General features: G+C 41.2%; 1 protein-coding gene across 3 annotated transcripts in view; it reads left to right on the forward strand.

Annotated features, from left to right (window-relative positions):
* The first annotated feature begins 1,030 nt into the window (after positions 1 to 1,030).
* Positions 1,031 to 17,056, forward strand: part of grid1a (glutamate receptor, ionotropic, delta 1a) — a 489,918-nt gene continuing 473,892 nt past the window's right edge. For 2 of the 3 annotated variants that reach the window (XM_057847669.1, XM_057847666.1), the window contains exons 1-2: positions 1,031 to 1,571; positions 2,540 to 2,695. In XM_057847669.1, coding sequence (XP_057703652.1) covers positions 1,493 to 1,571; positions 2,540 to 2,695 — 235 coding nt within the window. In that variant the 5' untranslated portion in view covers positions 1,031 to 1,492. The remainder of the gene's footprint in view (positions 1,572 to 2,539; positions 2,696 to 17,056) is intronic. The other variant, XM_057847665.1, reaches the window with a different exon arrangement.

The following is a 17,056-nucleotide window of genomic DNA, read 5'->3' on the forward strand; positions in this document are numbered from 1 at the left end:
ACAAAATAAACAGATAAGGCAAAAATAAAATGCATAACCAATAATGAATATGATTAAATTTACACTGGATTAAAGGATGTATATGATATAATCATAATGGAGGCGACCAGTACACAGCGTTGGTTGCCTCTACAGGTGCTTCTTTTCTCTGGCGGGCTTCTTCCTCTTCCTGCAACGATGATCTTGCTGCAAGTTTAACTCACTTAACCTAACAATTAAGAGATATTCCCGTTCTGGTTGTTACCACGAGAAATATCCTTTAATTGTAAGGCTACGTGTGTCCCTTACTCCACGTTCTCTCGGCAGCCCGTGCATCTTCTTCCCGCGCGCCTTTCATGCGCTAAAACATTCATGAAGAAAGAAAAAAGTAAATGGTGGCGAGGTGATAAAGACATTTAACTCTTTGGCTACCATTGACGGCGATAGGTGCCAGCCGCGCCCAGTCAAAATGCAATGGACGCCTATCGGTGTTAATCAGTGTTTAGTCATTGTCTGCCATTGACGGCACTAGACGTCCATCTCATCCATACTGGGAGGGTTGGCAGTGATCATTCGCAAAATGGATTGGACGTCGAGTGCCGTCAGTGGGACTGTTTAAATGAATCAAACGTCTATCGTTGTCAATGGCAGGAGTTAGTATGAATTTGACTACATACCACAACACTGAATACTATACTTATACCTGGGCTAGCAATGAGTGAGTTAATGTCATTTTGGTCGTCTTTGAATAGATGATCCCGGTTCACTCGCCGTGGATCGTTGCGTCCGCGCGCCCGGACCCACCATCTCTCCTTCCCTCTTTTTCCTCCAGCTACAACTTCTCCAAAAGTAAACAGTCCATGCGGGCGTTCGTCCTCCTTCCTCGCGGTGTCCGCGGGCATCTGTCAGGCGACGCACGTCTGGTCACAGTGCAGCATAACCCCCCACCCGCCCCCCTGTCGTGTGTCATCATCATGTTGTGCGTCTTTCTCCATCTCCTTCCAGTCTTTTTCTAGTCCGCTCGTCGGGACAAGCGAGCCGCACTCGCGCAGTAGTCACGTGATCCACACAGGACCGCGGAGTGGAGTCCCCCCCTCTCCACACCTCAATAATAATTTTGGAAGCGTGTGCGCGCGGTCCTCCTCATCCTCCCGCATCTTCCTCTCCTTCTTCTCCTCACCGGCTGCTGGAGGAGGGCGCCAAGTCGCTCTCTCACCGGGGCTCGCATGCATGTCCAATCCGACCCCCTCCCCTTCTTCTCCGGAGCTGCCTTCCCGCGGAACTCTTCATTTCTCCGGCTGCTCCTAGCGGCTCTGGACGTCTAGCTGTGCGTTTTTCACCCTTCTAATCTAGTGGTGGATTGGGGGTGGTGGTGGGTCGCTCCGTCCGTTTGGACCACTTGGACTATAGAGGACCGCGAAGCAGTAGAGCTGCTTCCTCCTTTTTTGTTTGATTTTTTTGGGGGGGTTGTTTTTAATTTGTGGATGAGCTGTTCGTGCTGCTGCGTGCCGCCATGGAGCTGCTGCTGGTCTGCCTTTCCTTGTGGATATTGCAATGCAACTCGGCCAAAGGGGACTCCATCATACACATCGGTAAGCCGCGCGCGCAGGTGAAATGAGACGCATGAAGCGGAAACGGTTGCAGTGGTTTGCGCAATTGTGTTTCGGGTTTAAAAGTTATTTCCTGCAATCATGCCTCTAATTCATTACAAGCATCCGCGTTTTTGCTGCATACATGTGTAGCCCGCTTCTGAAATGCGCGTTTAGAACAAGAAGCAACTGTTTTCCGTCGGGGTGGGAGGGGAGGGAGGGTTGCTATATAACCAAAAATGGATGAGGCGTAGCTCCTGCCTTTATGCCGGCAAGCCTCAACTTCCACTGGGACGTGACTGTCATGTCAATAAAGTGCAGCGAGGAAGGACGTCAGTGGACTTTTTAGCCATGCAAAACGCAAAGAGAGCCTCTTTGTGCGCCACACAGCAGTTCTGCCACCCCTAAGAACAGGCAAACTCCCCTCTAACCTCACAACCTCGCATCACTAGGTGTCCTTACCTTAACCCACCACCCCATATGTTAAGATGTATGGCAGCGTAGTGCTAAATCACCAAACATGTCTGCTGTGCCATGAGCATGCAGCAGTGCTTCTCACTTTTTTCTTTTTACTGCAACAGTCTGGGCCAGCAGCAGGTGCTCCGTCATCAGCTTTAGTGCAGCACTGGGACTCCATCCAAGTCGTATTGGCTGATGCACGTCAGCGGGCACCAAATATACTTCTCCTTTCCGGAAAAGCTCCCCACTTTGATATACGCCCCGTCTGATGGTGATGCCATAAACAGACAAGCGAGAGGATGGAGAGTGGGGCTCGTACACACACACACGCAAACACACTCATGCAGCTGAATGGTTTGACTGCCTGTGTCGCTGTCCGTGGTCCTGCCACGGCTGTACACAACTCCCATGTGAAAACAATGAAGCCACTCGCAAACTAAAATGGTGGCTGTGCCCCAAACCACAACTTCTGATTCTTTTACCAACCCCTATTTTCGTATATTGTTCCACAGGGGCCATATTTGAGGAGAACGCCGTGAGGGACGATGAGATTTTTCAGCTGGCCATCTCTGACCTGAGTCTGAATGATGACATTCTGCAAAGCGAGAAGATCACCCACTCTGTCAAACTCATTGAGCCCAACAACCCCTTCCAAGCTGTGCAAGAAGGTAGGCATGGGAGATTTTGTTTTTTTAGATGCCACTCCTTTTAAAGGTAGATGTTGCTGGATGACTTTGGAAGGAGGAAAGGCCGTAGAGTTGGGAAGGAAGGCAGAAGAAAAAGGCGGAAAAGTCAGATGAAGGAAGGGTACAGGAAAGCAAAATGTCAAAATCGGAGACAGGCAGGAAATAATGTAGTAGGTGGGAAAAGCGAATTTGGATAAATGATGAAAATTCAGTGAAGGGAATAGGGGCAGAAAGATCAGAAAAAGGTCAGAGAAACAAAGGAAGGAACCATTAAAGTTTAAGCGAGTAAGACTGAAGGTAGGCTGAAACCATGTGCTGGTGGGAAGAAGGCATAATAAGGGTCAGAACAATGAAAGAAAGGGGATGAAAGGAAGGCACAAGGCTAGGGTAGGTTGGAAGAATAAAGTGAACAGCTGCAAAAAGATGGAAAAGGAAGGAAAGACAGGAAATGTAGGCGTAAGGACAACAGGAAGGGGGTATAAAAGGAACTAATCAATGAAATCAAAGGGAAAAAATGAATTAAGAGAACACCTAAAAGTTGGAAGGATGAATAAAAGTAATGGATGAAAGGAAGAAAGCTGTGAGGGATTGGATTGAAGAGTAAAAGCTGGAACACAAGTATGGACAAATTGAAGGAAGGAAATGGAAAGGGGAGGGAATGGGAAGGTAAAAGGAGGAAAAAAAAGAAGAGGCAACTAGAGAGCAAAAAAGAGGAAATTCAGAATGGTTAGGAGCAAAAATGGGAAGCCCAAAGCATTGATGAAATAAGGAAGTGAAAGGAAAAAAAAAACGGAAAGGAATTGGAATATGCAATGGAGAAGGAGGGTGGAACAGAAGACAAAGGAGATAAAGGATTGCTGAGGAACAGGCAAGAAAGAAGCTGGAAAAGTAATATGGAATGTAGGAGGAGGAAGCAGGTGGGGTGAAAATGGAAAGATTTGAAGGGTAAAGGAAAGAGGAAGGATTGGTAAAAATAAGGGAAAATTTCGATGGGGTAAGATTAGAAAGAACGAAAGAAAGGAAAGGGAGACCGTGTTAATTCTGTGGCTGGTGAGGATACTGCTATAGGCATCTCAGCATGGAAGACAAACAAGTGTGTGTTTTTGTGTGTACGGCGTCTTCTGCTGACGCAGAGCTAGGGGGAAGCAGTGAGTTGCGCTTCAGATAAATGACAAATACAAAATGATCAAATGATTGTCGTGGAAAATGTCTTCAGCTTTCATTTCTTTTATCAGCATGCCACATATGCATTAGCCTTTTCGCCTCTCTGTCTGCTCAGCTTGAATTGTTTCGTGCTTTCACACACGCCGGCTTTAGCCAAGGTTACTCCTCTCCGCTGGTGCGTGAGAAGTGGCCCAATAATGTTTGCGATTAAAAATTCCTCTGCTAAATGAATCATTAAGGCTTTTAATGGCTTCCCGGGGACCTTCAAAGTCTGTGTGCTGTGTTTAGTGCGCCGACTTGTCCTTTTTAGTCCCCTGTCGCACACACACAGTCATACGCACGCACGCATGGATCACAGCGACTCATTGCTATTCATGGTCGTTTCCATTCACAAGGCTGTGTTGTGTCTTTACAAACTGCTTTTGCTCAACACGTGGAATGGACCGCTATTTAAGTTTGTCAAGTAAAGCAATGCTACATGCTGCTGTCTTTAAAGTTTTGATGGAAATATTTGTGGACGAACCGGTATAAAATTAAACAGAAAAGTCATTAGCATATCTGTCACCAACGCACCTAACAAGATGGCCAACCTTTTCCACGAGCAGGGCAATGAGCATTTTGTCATGAAAGCCATGATTTGCGCCTTAAAAATGTCATCATTTTGTCGTGACAGCACTACATTTACCATGGTCAGTATAGTTTGCTGTATTTTGTCAAGAATCGTAAATGCTAGTTTACTTGAAATGCTATCTTTTGCATGTACACATGAAATGGTTGCAATTTATCTAGGAATGCCATGTATGTTTTGTCTGAAAGCATTACATTATCTTATTACCTATTTAGAATTTTCTCAACAATTTCCATTGAAACCACCCTAATGTATTTTGACTTGAAAAGAGAACTTTTTTCCCCCCATCAAAAAAGTTCTAATGACAGCATTGTTTTGCAACAAAGTTGGTATATTCTGAAAAAAAAATTGCATTGTTTGCAAAGATTTGCCACATTATGCCATGACTACGTACGTATATTTATAGAGGTGTAACATTGCATATCAGGAAAAATATACATTTTGTCAAGCAAACTTCAATAATAATGCTCAAATAATCCCCCACATTCCCATACGATTGAAATGTGTGATGAAAGCTATGTTTGTCATGGAGAATCATCAGGTTGTCATAAAAAATGTCATATTTGACAATTTTCAATGCTACATTTTGACACTTTTGAAAATGGTACATTTTCTCAAAAAAAAAAAAAAAAAAAAAAAAAAAAAAAAACTATGGGAGAATTTGTGCAGCTCAAAATATGCACAGCTGATTTCAGTGGCAGGAATAGGTCACTCGGTAACTTGCCATTACTGATCTCACCAATATGATCGAATTCCTTTTGTAATCAGTTTTGGGTGTTTTAGTTTTGTTTCATTCTACAAATAGTGCCTATATTACATCATTCACTTCCTCTGACAAGAATACTTGGCAGTTGGAATCCAATTATTCCCTGCCTTTGATGATTTTCAATGGGTGGTTTGGTGGTGGGGGGGGGGGGGGGGGGTTCAGATTTTGTTTCATTGTGAATTTCAAGATTGGAAACAATTTCGCTGCCACATGACAGCCAGCAGAAGGCAGTGATGCAACATTCCGAGATCAGCCCAGTTGGTCCATATGAGATGCTTGAAGATGAGATGAAGTACAGTATTTCACTGAAACTAGTGCTGCAATGACTAATCGATTAACTCAAGTAATTCGATCATAAAAAAGCTTCGAATTAAATTTTGCTGCTTCGTGGATTCGCTTTAATAAAGTGACATTGTAGTAGTTTGTTTTGAAATTGCATTTAGTTGTATTGAATTGGGTGGATATTCTGCCCTCGAGTGGCAACAGTGAATATGCCATAACTCGTCGAATATGTGCTGCCTGTGTTCAGACAATATAAGGTATGTTTTTGTTTGAGCTAATATGTTTGTTATGCATTTGTTATTTAGTTCAGAAGTATATTTAGCAGATTTTTGTAGGAATATGTGTTTGAACAATTTGTTGATAGCGCAAAAAAAAAAAAAGCGTAAAAAAAAAAAAACGTTTGCATTGTATAGCATTTAAGCTTTGGACTTTTGCTATGCAAGTTAGCCATTTTTACTTTTGTTGTACAGTACTTCAATCCTCATTTATATTTTTCCATATCGTTTGAGGGTAAGCGCAGGTATTTTAGTTTATTTTCAAATGCATTTATTGCTCTCTGAAATAAAAGTGCAATCCTGCATAGTTTGAAGAAGCACTCAGGAATTTTATTTTGTATTCGCATTTGTTGTATAGTGTATTCTTAGCTAGCCTCAATAAATATTAATGCAAACATATTTGTTTTACTCTACAAGTCATTAAATGTTTGTAATCTGACTACTTGATTATTCGAACTAATTGATAGATTAATCGATTATCTAAATAATCGATAGCTGCCCTAATTGAAATCATTCTCTACTGCTCATTACTAAAGAACAACAACAACAACAAAAACTGTTTGTTTAAAGGTGTCTAATCTCGTTTGGTAGATTTGGTATGTATGCATATATTCTTAGAAGACAATAGATTTTCGATCTTAAAAAGTAAATCAAAATGCTTTAAAATAGCTGTTAAGCGCAAAACCCTTTTGGGTTGTTTACTGCACAAGCTCTACATAAGGTGAGTATTGCTATAACTCAATGTGCATAAATAATTTGTCAGCAGTATTGATTCATGACCTATTTCCTGTGATGACTCTCCCCGCTGGTAGGCTTGATTGACTATTTATCATAATTACACTACCGACTATTTTGGAGTTGTCTTAAAAAAGTGAGGAACTCTTGCAGTTGGTGGTATGTTAAGGGGCGGGGATCGATGGTTCCCCACCCTCGGACTTCCTATCGTGGCGTTGAGTGACAGGCGAGTTACGTTGACCTTTCCCTTTGCTCTTTCGCTAGCTGCCCTCCTGCCATGAGTGGCAGTCGGGACCCCGTCGCGGTACAGAGCGAAGGGAGGGTCTAGAATGATGATGAGATCATTGAGGAAGCGAGCCGGATGAGACTGAGCTGAATAAACATGAGTGGACAGTGGAGTTAAGCCGGGCGTTGATGAGGAAAATGTGCTTGCCAAGTGAGGAGAGGACTTGCAGTGTCATGTTTGTCCTTACATGGCTTCCTTTCATATCCTCCCTGCAAACTTTGAAGTCCTTTGGTCAGCCACAAAAATCGACAAGATGTCCTCATCAAACAGCCATCATGGGGAACTTCGCTCCTCATTAGTGCCACTTATACTTCATTTAACACTTTGTCATGTTTATCACATTTTTTTCTTGGAATTGTGTTCTTTCTGAAACAAAGTTGCTACAGGATACCACCAAAGGACCCCGCCAGAGAACCACGCTATTGGTATACAAACTATTAAACATACAATTTTTCGCAATATTTCCTCTATGGATTTTTAGAGAGGAAACCACTGTATTTGTTTCTCTGAAATCAGGACAAGTGTGATCACTTGGAACAATTTCACCTTAATTGGATTCCGGAGTGCAGTACATAAAGAGATCTCAATCAAAGTTGGGCAATCATGACATGGATCAAATCCCATTTTTCATAGATCCCCACATCTTCCATATGCCTGCATTTTGTCCCTTCTTAAGAATCACCTATAATTCACTCAAAAAATCAGGGGAAAAAAGGGGGAGTATCCTGCAGCATGATGCAAGAAAAGAATACAAGTTACATATACACATCTTTTCTGTAAATAATACAAATGGGGGAGTACATTAAACTTGAGACTATCTGGTACATCAGGATAGAGTACTGGATAGTCAGAAGATCTAGGATCTTCTTCCCATGTTGCAAAAGTATGGTTGGTATTTTTTTTCTTTTTCAATTTTTAAAACTTTATTTTATGTGTACATATTTTTAAAGATAGGCTTTCCTAGATTTGATTCTGAATGGATGTTTGGCTATTAATTTTGAGACTGACTGACCCAAGTCAGCTTGGATAACAGCCAGTTGCACTCTTTGGCAGAGGTAATAGCATCCCACATATGCAACAACGTTTTTGTTGGCTGAGAAGAGCTGCTGACGCAAAAGACCAAGTGGTTTACCGCCACCCAGAGACCTGCATTATTTAAATAATTGATGGACTTCTAAGTAAAATGTGTGGTACACACCTGGGGGAAAAAATGACCTGGCCAAAATAAAATACATCACACTAGTGTACAACTTGTGTTCCCTTTCCGCAGGCTGCGCAGGGATGTGCTTGACGCATTACTGCAAGGAATCCAACATTTTTCTTTTTTACGGTCATAGCCTCACCGCCGTGAATACACATGACAGGAAGCGGCCGAGTTATCTCTGAAGGTAGCAAAGTTGCATTGATTGATGTGCTAACTTTGCCAGCTCGGGGATCGGAGTCTGTGTCAGTTTAAATTATATCGCAGTATCGACAAAAAAATTCATTATTTCATTGTCGAGTGGTCCCATTGCCAACACTGCATTCTCTCTGCCTCCTTGTAGTTTTCGATTTGTTTGGGCAGCTAGTCTCCTCTCTTGGTTGCGCTGTATTATCAACTAGAATCTTGCTTAAAAATCCATTCTTGCCTCTGAAAGACATTGACTTGAAAAAAGTTTAAAAGAGAAATATAATGTAGTTTTTTTATATTTAAACCGATTTCCACCTTATTTTTACTCAGAACCTTCTCATGCCGCTGAAACAAAGCTCACCTCACACGGACTATTGCGAGGAGTATGGCTTTCGTTACCGTTAGAGCTGTCCCAAATGATTATTATTCTCCCGAATAGTCTGCAGACTAATCGATTGCAATTACATTTTTTTGAGGATTATTAATTCACAAAAACCTTTTAGAACACTGAAATCTTTATTAAAGTACAAATAAACAAATAAATAACAATAATAAACCACAAATAAACAATGAGGTCAAATGTTGATGGTAGGAGTGGGATGGTTCCTCACAATACAATACGATTTGCGATACAAAGCTAACGATAACGATGATCTGACAATATGGCGATAGCTGTCAATGGCAGCAATGCCAGGTAAATTTGGCAGCAATGCCAGGAAAATGGTTTTATTATATAAATATTGTACATTGGTCACGAATTGAATTAACCTGATGATGCTGAGAAAAAAAGTCCCATTTTAGATGGAACATGATGAAGAATGAAGTAGAATCTAGAAGTAAAACACAATTAAAAGTAAAAACACATGTTTAAAAAAACTTTTCTTGAAAACTAAAGAAAAAGGAACACCTTTTTCTTGGATTACTCATACGACTTCTGCACAACCTCAACAATTGATGAGCAACTTGTAGGTGTAGGGAGGAGTAGGGTTTATTTCTGTTGTATAATGTGGGAGGCGATTTTTGGAACACACTGTAGGTTTATGTAAGTTAACCACCAGGTGATAAGAAACTGGAGATTGACAAGCTTGAAATTGTTTAATGCCTCCGGGAGCGCATAAGTTTTATCCTGTGGTGGATCACGAACGAAGAAACTCCAAAAGCTGTGTGGGAGATTTTCAGCCTCCACCTGAAAAGACCTGAAAAATGTTACGCAAAAAGGAAAGAAAACCAAAAACAAATGGATACGGCTAAATGTTGCACTTGCTCTACATGCTCTTCTGTCGACCCGAGTGAAGCAGCAATAGAAAGCCACTTAGTGCAGGTAAATGCTCGCTCCTCCGCTGTGCTGTAATTTGTTGAGTGTTCTGCCCCACCGAGTTCACTTTACACCCTGCAACTCCTGTGTGTCACCCCTGCCAAGGTAAAGTCAAGGACGGCTTCATCCCTTTCGGCCCTTCTGTCCGTCCAAGGCAATTTCATAAACTTTTCCCCCCTCACTCTGCGCACAATCTGTCAAGACAAAAGGTGAAAAGATGGTTCATTTGAAGATGTCGGCACGGGTAATTTAATCCGCCATCTGATTCTCGGTGTTATGACAACTCATTACTCTCTCTGCTCTAAATGTGATGGAACGGTGCCCGTTCACTATTACTGTGCCCGTGAATTTAATAATGCAGCATAAATCTTGGTAATGGATTTGTTTGTGTTTTGATATCTTTTTTTGTGGCTCCGGCACAAAGACAGGAGTGCAGGGGCAGTGGCTTTTTGCCCGCCCGCTTAATTACACCTCTGTTATTTTAATCTGTGTAAAGACTCGCCGCTACCTTAATCAGCTAAGTGATGCTGGGGCAGAGGTGCGCTTCACTTTTCACTGTTCAATCTCCGCAGTGTATGGGAAGAGTTAATCTCAAGAACAGTGGAGAGCCGTCAGGGCCAACAAGGCCTTCTCTATCTACCATACCTACATTTAGGACCAAAGTCTATAGTTCGATCTCGCTAATCTATCTGTGTTATTTAATCCCAAACAGAATAGACTTCCATTTTCCCTTTTTCCGTATTTTGTATTTTCACTTGGCTGCCATTGCTTCCAGTACATATACAAGGTTAAATTTTTATTTTTATGTAACTGACACCCCACTATAAAGGTTTATGATTGTCTCGAGGTACCACAAGATGATGACTTAGCACTGCTTATTTAGATGAAGCTGCCTAACTGACTTTAGCATACTGTACTTTCTGGAGCAAAGATGACATGAGCTGGCACTAAACCACAAAAACTATTGCCTTGCACAAGTGAAAAAGACACACTGTGAAAATGTTTTCAGGAAGTCTTGGAAAATTACCAAACAGGTGAATCAGCAATTTTTGAATGTGCCCAATAACACTATAGTATGTGGACTGTTGATGTTAGTTTTGTTTAGTTAGATTTCTACCTGTAATGTTCTTCTTGACAATTTAATCCTGTAGTGGACCACACATACACGAGGACACTGGTGTTTCAATTTAGGTGAAAATTCAATTTAATAAAGGTCACAAAAGAAAAAGTTTAAAAAAAATATCTTGGGCCCAACATAAAAGACGCCAACGTAACAAAAGGATTCAACCAAACTGACCCTCAGACACATCTCTGAGGCCGTTTGAATCAGGGCGGACTCGACCACCTGAAGGAGGTATGACAAATCATCCAAACATTGTCAATTTAATAAAACGACAACAGATGAAAAATATACATACAGTGGGGAGAACAAGTATTTGATACTCTGCCGATTTTGCTGCTTTTCCCACTTGCAAAGCATGTAGAGGTCTGTAATTTGTATCATAAGTTCTCTTCAACTGTGAGGGACAGAATCTAATACAAAAATCCAGAAAATCACGTTGTATGATTTTTAAATAATAAATTTGCATTTAATTGCATGAAATAAGTATTTGATACATCACAAAAATCGAACTTAATATTTGGTACAGAAACCTTTGTTTGCTATTACAGATACCAAACGTTTGCTGTAGTCCTTGACAAGGTTTGCACACACTGCAGCAGGGATTTTGGCCCACTCCTCCATGCAGATCTTCTCCACAGCCTTCAGGTTTCGGGGCTGCTGCCGGGCAACATGGACTTTCAGCTCCCTGCATAGATTTTCTATCGGGTTCAGATCTGGTGACTGGCTAGGCCACTCCAGGACCTTAAGATGCTTCTTACGGAGCCACTCTTTAGTTGCCTTGACTGTGTGCTTTGGGTCGTTGTCATGCTGGAAGACCAGCCACGACCCATCTTCAGGGCTCTCACTGAAGGAAGGAGGTTGTCAGCCAAGATCTGGCGATACATAGCCCCATCCATCCTCCCCTCAATATGGTGCAGTCGTCCTGTACCCTTGGCAGAGAAGCAGCCCCAAAAAATGATGTTTCCTCCTCCATGTTTCACGGTTGGGATGGTGTTCTTGGGGTTGTACTCATCCTTCTTTTTCCTCCAAACACGACGAGCCAAGTTTAGACCAAAAAGTTCAATTTTGGTCTCATCCGACCACATGACCTTCTCCCATTGCTCCTCTGGATCATCCAGATGGTCAGGGGCAAACTTCAGACGTGTCTGGACATGCACTGGCTTCAGCAGCGGGACCTTGCGTGCGCTGTAGAATTTTAATCCATGAAGGCGTAATGTGTTTCCGATGGTTTTCTTCGAGACTGTGGTTCCAGCTCTCTTCAGGTCATTGCCCAGGTCCTGCCGTGTAGTTCTGGGCTGATCCCTCACCTTCTTCATGATCAGTGATGCCCCACGAGGTGAGATCTTGCATGGAGCCCCAGAACGAGGCAGATTGACCGTCAACTTGAACTTTTTCCATTTTCTAATAATCGCTCCAACAGTTGTTACCTTCTCACCAAGCTGCTTGCTTATTTTCCTGTAGCCCATCCCAGCCTTGTGAAGGTCTATTATTTTATCCCTGATGTCCTTACACAGCTCTTTGGTCTTGGCCATTGTGGAGAGGTTGGAGTTTGTTAGTTTGAGCATGTGAACAGGTGTCTTTTATACAGGTAACAAGTTCAAACAGGTGCAGTTACATCCGGTAATGAGTGGAGAACAGGAGGGGTTCTTAAAAAAGAACTAAGAGCCGAAATATTTACTAGTTGGTAATGTATCAGATACTTATTTCATGCAGTTAAATACAAATTTATTATTTAAAAATTATACAACGTGATTTTCTGGATTTTTGTATTAGGTGCCATCCCTCACAGTTGAAGAGAACTTATGATACAAATTACAGACCTCTACATGGCTTGCAAGTGGGAAAACCGGCAAAATCGGCAGTGTATCAAATACTTGTTCTCCCCACTGTATATTCAAACAATAATTAACTAATGTGCATTTAAACAGTGAAAACCTTACTCCAAACAGTCATAATTAAATCAACTTAAATATCACCCCTTCAGAATGGTAGGTGCCAGATCTTACGCTGCTGTGGTCATTACCTCAAATTAGAAAATAAAATCCAGTAAACATTTGGACAAATATTAACTAAAGTGTGCACCCATTAGAATACATGTCCATTAACTAAATTAAATTAAATTAAGTAAATCTTGAAACACTAAACTGTGGTGGTAGTGGTAGCCACCACAAATCAGTCCAAGCCATTCAAAATTAATAGTACTGACCGATGTAACTTGACTAGGTACTAAATTAATTTAGCGAAACACATTGTTATTGAGCAGCACACATTAATACGTTTCGTAAATATCTGTAATGAGTATGATGGATTATATTTATTCATGTCATTTTATTTAATGAATATCGGATGATTCTTAACTGCTCCAGATGATGACAGTTTTGTGCTGCTATAATAGTTTTTTATGGTTAGTATTAAAATTATAATGAATAGTTAGGTGGTAATAAGTCCACTACATCCCCACTGAAGACCTAGCAAGCAAATGCACTGCTATCGTTGATTACCTAGAGTGCAAACAGCTCTGCCAGTTCCTCGCCTCCAAGTCAGCGGCAATTGTCCAAAGTATGCCCACATGAGAGAAGGCTGTTCAAATGGGTGTGTGGTTTTCATGAATCCATTTCTTTATGAGTAGATGTTGGCAAGAAGCGGTACAGGTGGGTTATTGTCACGAGGCGGCAGTGAGTTTGCACTTCTAAGCAATTAATCCCCATCGGGATTTGCGTGTTTGCAGAGCTCTCCCGTCCCACTGTACACAACAGGAGCTTCAACACAAACATGGTAGATGTTGACTTGTCCGTCGAGAGAGCACCTGACATTTGCCGGCACACGGTTTTGTTACGTGTTATCTGTCAATCGCTATTTGCTGACGATTTAGCTGCACAATACAAAACTGACATTTTCTTATAGTGGTGGGGGGACGGACCAAGGAAAAACACATCACTTGAGTTTCCATCTCCTTTTAATTTAAAAGAGAATTTAATGCATTTTTTTTTTTTGTCAAAGATGTGTTATATGTATGTCCTGTCACTTGTCTGAATATAGATGTGTGATTGAAATTGCATTTGCGGTATAACAAACAACTTATTCTTGACTTTTCAGTTATCTTGGCATGGGGACCATTTTCTCCAAGATGCGCTCTGATATTGACAGAAATTTCTGTCACAACTTCTTTCACCCCAGGAAACAGGATTTACTGAGTCTATGTGGCGACAAGCATAACTATGAGTTAAAGACATGAACAAATTTTTTGGGCTGTCATCAAACCATAGCTTGTGGTGCCAGATATATTGTGAATTCGTTTTTTGTTGTGATGTAAATTTTGTTCCAGAGCAGTGGGCAGTATTGAACAAAATACCATCATTCTGAGATGAATAATAATTGAAGAATATAGGTTTATTTGTTATTCCACGAACTTTGCAACAGTCCTACATTGAATATGCAAAGCCATAGCGCCTGTGTAAAATGACCAGCTTTACAGTTGAATCCTCAGTAGTACCAATTTACTGGGAAAGGCGATGTGAAACAGGCAAATCCACACAGCTTCGCATATTTTTAAATATTCCTTCATGACATGCGGCAACACATATTACCAATGTTTCCTGAGTTTTTGGACTCTTCCACTCCTCTCAACACATGAAAGACTTTTTGACCAACAGTCTTTCAGAAAGTCTATTTTAGATTAGATGTTTCTCTTCCCTGGGTTTTCAGTGAACAACCAGAACTCCTGCTGGTTTCAGCCTATTCTTGAGCCTGATGGTCCCTGCTGATGTACCTTGTGTCCTCAATGGCAGTCGGTGTCTTGGAGTGGCTTTTGTGGTGCCACTCAACGTTCCTTTTCATGTCTCTTCATGCTTTCCTAACAGCACTGTGACGTGTCATTGTCTTGAGTTTCCTGCCGTGCAAGATCCTATTATTGCAGAATGAGGCCATTAGGTCATGTAAGGTTATCAAAAGGAGCTCATATACCTCACTTACTGCCGGTACCTTTATTTAAAAAAAAAAAAAAAAAAAAACTAGATCTAAATAATATAATTAGTAATAAAGTATTAGTTGCCACATCAAACAAACAAATCGACCGTGTACGACCGAAACACGCCCCCCAGACATTGATGCAATCAGCAGCAAACAATAACATCAGTTCTACCAATTAACTATCATAAATTGAGTCTCAGTGTGCTGCACTTAATTGTTTTTAATGCAAAGCAACTGCCTATTTCTAATAAAAAAAATTTTAAAAAACAGTTAGGTGAGGAAATTTAGAATGTGATGAATGAGTCAAAGAGTAGGCTGACATGTTCAATACTATTTACAGATATTGTAGGTGATGAACGAGTTATCTAAGCACTCATGTTTTTGTTTCTGAAGGGAACATATTTTCTAAAATTGGGTTGCAAGCTAAAATTTGACATATGAGAAAGCATTAGATATGCTGCTGTTCAGGTGAATCGGGGTGGGGGTATTGATCATTGCTTTTGACATCTCTTAAAGTCCCCCTATCATGTCGGGGGGTAGTTTACTGAATGGCGTACCGCAAGCAACACGTCACTTCCGCTCATTAATATTCATGACATTAGCTACTGTTGCTAAGTAGGGACAAGCCACCGTTTGTCCCTAATAGGAAATGAATGGAAATCGTGTACGAAGGAGATGTTTACAGAGCTAAACCTACCAATTCTCTCTGAAAATGATGTGCCTGGTGCCAAATTGACTGGAAAAGATGTGGAAGAACATAAAAATGTTCAGTTAAAGAGATGGCTTTAGTGTCGAAGGCTGAAAAAGATGAAAAAAACGAGCCGACCTAAGCATAGCTTTAGCTTTTTTATCGACGCGACTGACAATGACATTCTCCTGTTTCAACAAGCTATCCTTTACCATCAGCCCTGTCTTTCTTATACATCCTCTGGTTGTCCTACGTCTCTTACCGTTCTTGGGGGTAATTTAGTTAGCTTTGTGTAGCGATCGCAAATGCTACTCAGTGACAGCCAATGAACACTTTTAATTTTTTCATTGATAACACATCTTAATCCTATAATTTATTTACACTTCCCCCTTACTAAAGTTGTTGTTATTTTATATATACTGTATATAACAGAAACGGTAACAGTGGCAGTCAGATACCATTGTAATTCTTTTCAGGTCATTCATTGTCAGACAGAGGCAGTACAGCACAACGTTACGCCCCCCAAAAAAAAAAAAAAAGTTAAAAATATAAAAATGGCTTACCTCTTTGTCCTCTGAAAGACCATGCCAACCCAACATAATGTTTACTGCATATGAAACGTGAATGGATTCGCCGAGCTGGTGTTAGAGTCCGCGCAAGTTGATTCGGTCTTCACATTTTTTCCTCCCGAGTTTTTGGTTTCCGGAAGCGTATGAAGAAAACATCCTTCATGTGTCGTAATGTCTAGAGTCGTTTCTACAAGTTCCAAAAAAGCAATGCGTAATCGGCATGTTAGTTTTTGAAAGATTACCGGAGAAAAGTAGCACTAATTACGTTGGGTGTAAGCGAGGGCGGGTCTATAATGTCCCACTTCGGTTTTACTTCCGCTTTACGATGCGACGTCACGGTCTAAAAATAGCCTGCGTGCGGTACGCCATTTGATTGTACTTGACTGAGCTTCAACTCGTACTCCTTTTGTTTGTAAAATGAACCAAAAAGGCGCAAAACAGTTTTAATCCCATTTCGCTGTTGGCCAGGACGTCAGCGTCAGTAACCTAAGAGATGTAATCAAAGGCAGCCTTTTTTGTGCACATCTCCCTATTCCAATTAGTTTCATTGCTGGCAGCCAGCATTTTAGTCGTTTTCCAAGAAGTTCAATCGTTTTTAATCGTAAAAATGGTTAATACATGTTTACTGAACAATGGTTTATACATGTTGTGTAGGAAAATTGCTCCCACACCAACACTGCCAATATCAGCCTCTGTTTTTTTTCCATCCGACCGAACAGTGAGCTGAGTGAAATGAGCACATAGAGTGGGACAGCCATGAAGTATCCTGTTGTTTTGATCAAAATATTTTTCTAAAGCCTAATTTGATCGAGTAACAAAGGACGTGTTGCCGGTGAAGAGTTGTTAACAATTACATTGGAACGACGCCAGGGCCAACAACAAGGCTTTAGCCAGGATTGTTGGCCCTGGCGTCGCCAAAAGTGGACCAGTAGAATATCCCGGTTTAAATATTTTCAGATTCTAAATTATTAGTTTTTCAATTGCAATCCATGCTGTTGTGTAGCATCGACATGTGTAAATGTAAGATATTTACCATTCAAGGCGCCTGAGATCCAATGATAAAGGGAGTCCAGTTGCTTCCATGTCCAACGCTGTTCCTGCCGCTCGCTCATACTCTCACTCGCACTGTGTTATGGTGAATTTCTGCCTCTGG

This window comes from Corythoichthys intestinalis, chromosome 10 (assembly GCF_030265065.1).
Source record: "Corythoichthys intestinalis isolate RoL2023-P3 chromosome 10, ASM3026506v1, whole genome shotgun sequence".
Lineage (NCBI taxonomy): Eukaryota > Metazoa > Chordata > Actinopteri > Syngnathiformes > Syngnathidae > Corythoichthys > Corythoichthys intestinalis.